The following is a 5605-nucleotide window of genomic DNA, read 5'->3' on the forward strand; positions in this document are numbered from 1 at the left end:
GGAGGGAGCCAAAGCATAAGAGACTATTAAAAACTGAGGACAATCTGAGGGTTGATGGGGGGTGGGAGGGAGAGGAGGGTAGGTGATGGGTATTGAGGAGGTCACCTTTTGGGATGAGCACTGGGTGTTGTATGGAAACCAATTTGGCAATAAATTTCATATTTTAAAAAAATCAAGAAGTTTTATGACTCAGTAATATAGGTTTTTAGAAAAAAAAATACCTCCATGTCAATTTTTATGATGTTTTATAAACCTTAAGGTAGTAAACAATACACAGTATTATTTTTATTGTAATGTCCTATTGGCTTCTAAAACAATTGGAGATCAAAATCACTCAACATATTAAACTCCAAATTTTTATTCACCAAAATTAATGTGAAATTTACGTGTAAAGTAAGGAAAGTAGACTCTCTAGGAAGTTATAACAACATATATAATAGACATAAAGTCAACAAAGATAACAAATAAAATTTTTAGGAGTCTTCCAACAATTTCATCCTCCAGACTTGTGGGAGGAGTAGTAGACATTAATATCCAGTTTTTACACGTCATATCCAGGCTGCTCTTGCTCCCTAGGGGAAAGAAAGAGAAAAATATCCTCCAATAAATATATTTATAATCTTGATCCTTTAAAGTCAATTGAATATTTGCACTGTAAAAAAATAATAATGAGGAAACATCCATACACATCTGTAACCCACTAATAAATTAAAATACTTTGCTCCCTAATGAATTAAAATATTTTCCATCCACTCATTTTGGCCATTTTATATCATAATCATACATTTTTCTACATGGCAAACATGCCTTTCTTTCTAAAAAGAAACAGCTCAAGGAGCTATCAGAATGACCACTCTCTTGTCATGTTATCAGTAGTCTAGTCATGAAATCTTCTCTGTAAAGTTATTTACAATCATTTATACTGGCATTGGTGAAATTGCCATTCTTCCAACTTGTATGGACAGTATTAAAGGGAAATGAGAATTTGGACACATGCAAAAAGGTAGATGATAAATTTTTTTTTTAATTTTTTTTTCAACATTTATTTTTATTTTTGGGACAGAGAGAGACAGAGCATGAACAGGGGAGGGGCAGAGAGAGAGGGAGACACAGAATCGGAAACAGGCTCCAGGCTCTGAGCCATCAGCCCAGAGCCTGACGCGGGGCTCGAACTCACGGACCGCGAGATCGTGACCTGGCTGAAGTCGGACGCTTAACCGACTGCGCCACCCAGGCGCCCCGATAAAATTTTTTTTAGTTAAACAGCAAAAGGTCTTTTTAATTTTCTTGATCTTTCCTCAAGCTCCTCTCTCTCATTATTTTGGTCACTTAATAAAACATCAAACATTTAATTTCCTCTACATTTCTGTGTTAACCAAATAATTTTTAAAAATAAAGTATTTTACTTTAAAATGCTTTCCAAAAAGTATTATGGAATTTTAAAAGGTATTAACATGCTCTCTGTTTAGCACACTGTTGGAACATCTTACCAAATGCCTGTCAGGTAGGGAGTTTAGAACCATTCTGAACTCCTTTCTCAGGAATGCAAGGTCAAATAAATGAAGTAATTTTCAAAGCCTTGCATCAAAGTTCCTTTTATATACTCTACTTAAAAGGAACATCAGTACTTTTTAAAAGCGGCAATATTGGGGAGGCGCCTGGGTGGTTCAGTTGGTTAAGCATCCCACTCTTGGTATCTGCTCAGGTCATGTTCTCACTGTTCGTGAGTTCAAGCCCTGCATCCGGCTCTATGCTGACAGCGTGGAGCCTGCTTGGGACTTCTCTCTCCCTCTCTCTTCTCTCCTCCCTAACTCATGCTGTCTCTGTCTCTCTCAAAATAAATAAATAAACTTTAAAAAAAAATTTTAAAGTGGCAATATTGGGGTAGGAAAATATTTTTTGCTATTTTTACTAAAAAAACAAAAGGCAGGTTGAGTTGCAAGAGAGAATGAGGGGGGACGGTGCATAAACGAGGTTTGTGCAGTGTTACCTTCTTCCATCGTAGCAGCCTTGGTTAATTTCTGTAGTAACCAGCCCCATTCCTGGAGGAGGGAATGGCATGCTCCAAATTACACAGCAGTCACTAGCAAAGTAAACACCTAGAATTTCCCTGACATTCAACAATTCCTTTTGCCTATGTTTTAGAAACAAAGGGTGAGAATAATATATGGATTTACAAAATGCCTTTCCTTCTCTCCTATAGCCATGGCCCCAAGTTTGTATTTCTTTAATCTGTGTTCTTAGGGGCACCTTGAATTTCCTTCAACAACAGCAAGAGACCAAAATAGGAAGTGAGAGAAAGACCAGACAGCTGATGGGGACTGAAGAGTGAGTAGAAACCCTTTCTCACCTGACTTAATCCCGGGTAGTGGTAGATAACACGGCTCCTTGGTTTTCTCTCCGTAAGCTTTTGCTAGAACAAAGTGCATTCAGCACAGGTGGTCTCTTAGCAACCTTGGTTCCTGTGTCAAAGCACATTAAAAGGTTTTATTGGATAGTGAGGTTGTGTATGAAGTGGAGGACCAGGGAGCCTACTTGGAGAAACTCTAAAATTACTCTCAAAGAAGTCAGGAGGGAGAGCTCAAAGAGTGGACTTTGGAAAATATGACAGTTAAAGTCTAATTTATCACAGAATTGTACAGCTAAAAACTGAACCTTTAACAGAAAGGTTAAGCGAATTCTAGGATTTTAAACAACAATTCTCAGGGGGTGGCAGAATGGGAGAGATGTTTAAAGATATATACTTGGAACTACTAAGTAAGTTCGGAAACCTAAAACACAGTACAGTGATTATGGACAATAAAACTATATTATAAACATTAAACTTGCTAAGAGACCAGGTTTTAATTGTTTTCAATACTAGAAGAAATGATAATTATGTGATGTGATAAAGGTGTTAGCTATTACTACTACGGCAATCATACTGCAATTTAAATGTATCGAATCAATATGTTGTACACCTCAAACTTATGCAGTGTTATAAGTCAAACACCACTCAATTAAAAACTTCCCTAAGAATTATTTTAAATATATTTGTTTCAGTATCTTCTATGACAACTGTTTATGTAAGACCATAACCCATGCACTTGTGTGTCTGCTATAAATTCTATAAGTTTTCAGACTTTGTATTACTTTTATGAACAAGTTAGAAAGTGGAGGAGTACATTTATTACAAAAGACCAGGCTGTAAAATTTAGGCACAAATGAAAGATTATGTATCCAATGAAATGATGGTTATTGCAACTATGAGATAATAAAAATGCTACTTAGAAAATTATGTTTAAATATTTAAATAACATTAAAAGCCATACCTTATGACCACCCATTACACTCCTAGACATATACCCTAGGCATGGATATCCTGCACTGGGACACAGATCCAAATATTGTTCATAATATTCTCCACTTAGAAATAACCCAAACGCCCATTAGTACATAAATAGATAAATTCATATAATGGAATATTATTCAATAATGAAAATTAAGCTACAACTAATACAACAACAGGGGTAATTTTACAATCACAATATTGAAGTTTTAAAAAGCAAGGCACCAAAGAAATACACAGTGTACAGATACTTACATAAAACAAAGAAACAGCTAAAAGTTCACAGTTTAGGGGTGCATATGCAGATGGCAACAGTGTTGGAGGTAAATTTATCAAGAAAAGCAAGGGATTGGCTAGCATAAATCAGGATAGTGGTCAGTGACGGGGGGGGGGGGGGAGTTGTGGCCGGATGAGACACATCCAGCACCATTTCATTTCTTGCCCTGTGTGGCAGTTACACTGGCAATCACTTTTTAACCACTTGACAAACAGTACATGTAAGTTTTATGTATGTTAGACTTCACAAGTGAAATATTTAAAAAGAAAAGAAAAGAAAACCGAGAAAGATCTATAAATGATCACAGAGCCTGAGTTTGGAAGGAAGGACTCTATGTGATTTTTTATCCGTGCTTTTTCCATTTCTCACATTTTCCTTTAAAAGGATGTTGCTTCCCTTAGAAAATAAGGAAAGTAGTTTCAAAACTGCCAGTCTTCTTCTTTGTCTATATAATGAAAAGTAATGTATACTGATTTTTTGTCAAAACAATCACTTAAACAAGTATGAACTTGGGAAAATTAGATCAGTGAAACATTTTAATGACAATATGCAACTTATGTGAAAATGTACAAATAACATATTTTTAATTAAAATGCTTCACTGACAAATTTAATTTTCCTTGAGTTCATTCTAAGTCTGTGGCTAAAGAACATGTTCTTGTCTCAAAGTGCTCATGATAAACAGGAATATGGGCATTTCCTGTTTGGTTCTTCTGCTTGATGATAGATCTGTTTCAAGATCTAAATCAGAGGAAGGATGCAGATTTGTAACATCGCAAGTTTACTGATGCACTCAGATTTTACTGTGGATTAAAACTATGAGTGTAACTACTCTTTGATTTACATTTTGCCTAATTGGTTCTTACTTACCTAGAAGCTTCATAATCAGATGTTTTTTTTCTCCAGGATTGGAGGGACATTCCTTCTGGGGGAAAAACTATTTAACAGCAGCAACTTTCAGGAGGAAAAAAGTGATTGGTAGTGTTTTTTATTGGCTATAACATGCACCCAAAATACAAATTTCAAACAAATTAGGACACTTCTAGAAGTATGCTATAACATATTGAATGTGACTATCTCAAGACCATGGTCTTATCTTGAACGTGATATTTAAAAATCATAATTAAAATAATATCACCTCCAATTTCTGATGTAAGACATCCAAGATTATTCTGGGCCAAATATATTTCATGTTGAAATTTCAGATGACTCCAAATTATTTATCATCTCATTGAATGCCTCTTTTCCCTATTTCCAGAAGGAAGTGGGAATCAATTTATTATTTTATAGAATGTTGTACTGAAAATACTCTGTTATCTAGTTTTTTAAACTTGTATTTATTTTATCTTCTGACCCCACTAATAGTTCAAATAATCTAATTCAAATTGACCTGTTCATTGTTTACTGAATGGTTGAAAAGTGGTATCCCACAAAGTAAGTTAGACAAATGAAGAGTAACAACAAACTTTGGTCTCTGGAAGTTGAATTTCACTGTATTCCTTGTTCTTCACCCTGCCATCAGCTTGTACGCTCTTGCCTTTAAAACCTTTATAGTCTTGTTTTTAAATAAAATGGGGCTTCTCAAATCAACTCTGACTTCTATGACCACAAGAAGAATGCATTTGCTAAATGGCTTGGCCCTCCAGTAAGGCTCACCATTTTTTCAACTTCTTTCAACCTCTACTATTTCCCCTTATTAGGCATGGATTCTTGGTCAAGACAAAGAACAGAACATACTTTGGAAAGTCTCATTTTCAATCAAAAGAAAAACACTTTTCATTGGATTAAAGTTTATAGTCTTAAACTCTTGAGTCATGTTTCAAAAATATTTCCTTTTTTGACAAGAATTTGCTAATCCTACTCATGTTTCCATCAGTATCTAATGGTCAATATTGACCAAAGTTCCCTGGAGATACATGTTGAAAAATGACAAATAATGGAAATCTGTCCATTTTTATTTAATAGGTCACTTAAGTAAAATACAATAATTACTATTTATTG

At 35.0% G+C, this 5605-nt stretch overlaps 1 protein-coding gene across 1 annotated transcript; it reads right to left on the reverse strand.

Annotated features, from left to right (window-relative positions):
* Window positions 1–411: 411 nt before the first annotated feature.
* MRLN (myoregulin) lies at window positions 412–552 on the reverse strand. The gene has a single exon (XM_047073686.1). It carries the CDS (start codon window positions 550–552, stop codon window positions 412–414), a length of 141 nt encoding a protein of 46 aa, XP_046929642.1.
* Between the last annotated feature and the right edge of the window lie 5053 nt (window positions 553–5605).

Source organism: Lynx rufus, unplaced genomic scaffold (assembly GCF_022079265.1).
Source record: "Lynx rufus isolate CCGP_SWC_20201006 ecotype Redwood Valley unplaced genomic scaffold, mLynRuf1.p SCAF_11, whole genome shotgun sequence".
Lineage (NCBI taxonomy): Eukaryota > Metazoa > Chordata > Mammalia > Carnivora > Felidae > Lynx > Lynx rufus.

Excerpts from the sequence above, each read along its gene's own strand:
- MRLN (XM_047073686.1), bottom strand. The coding sequence starts at position 552 with ATGACGTGTAAAAACTGGATATTAATGTCTACTACTCCTCCCACAAGT.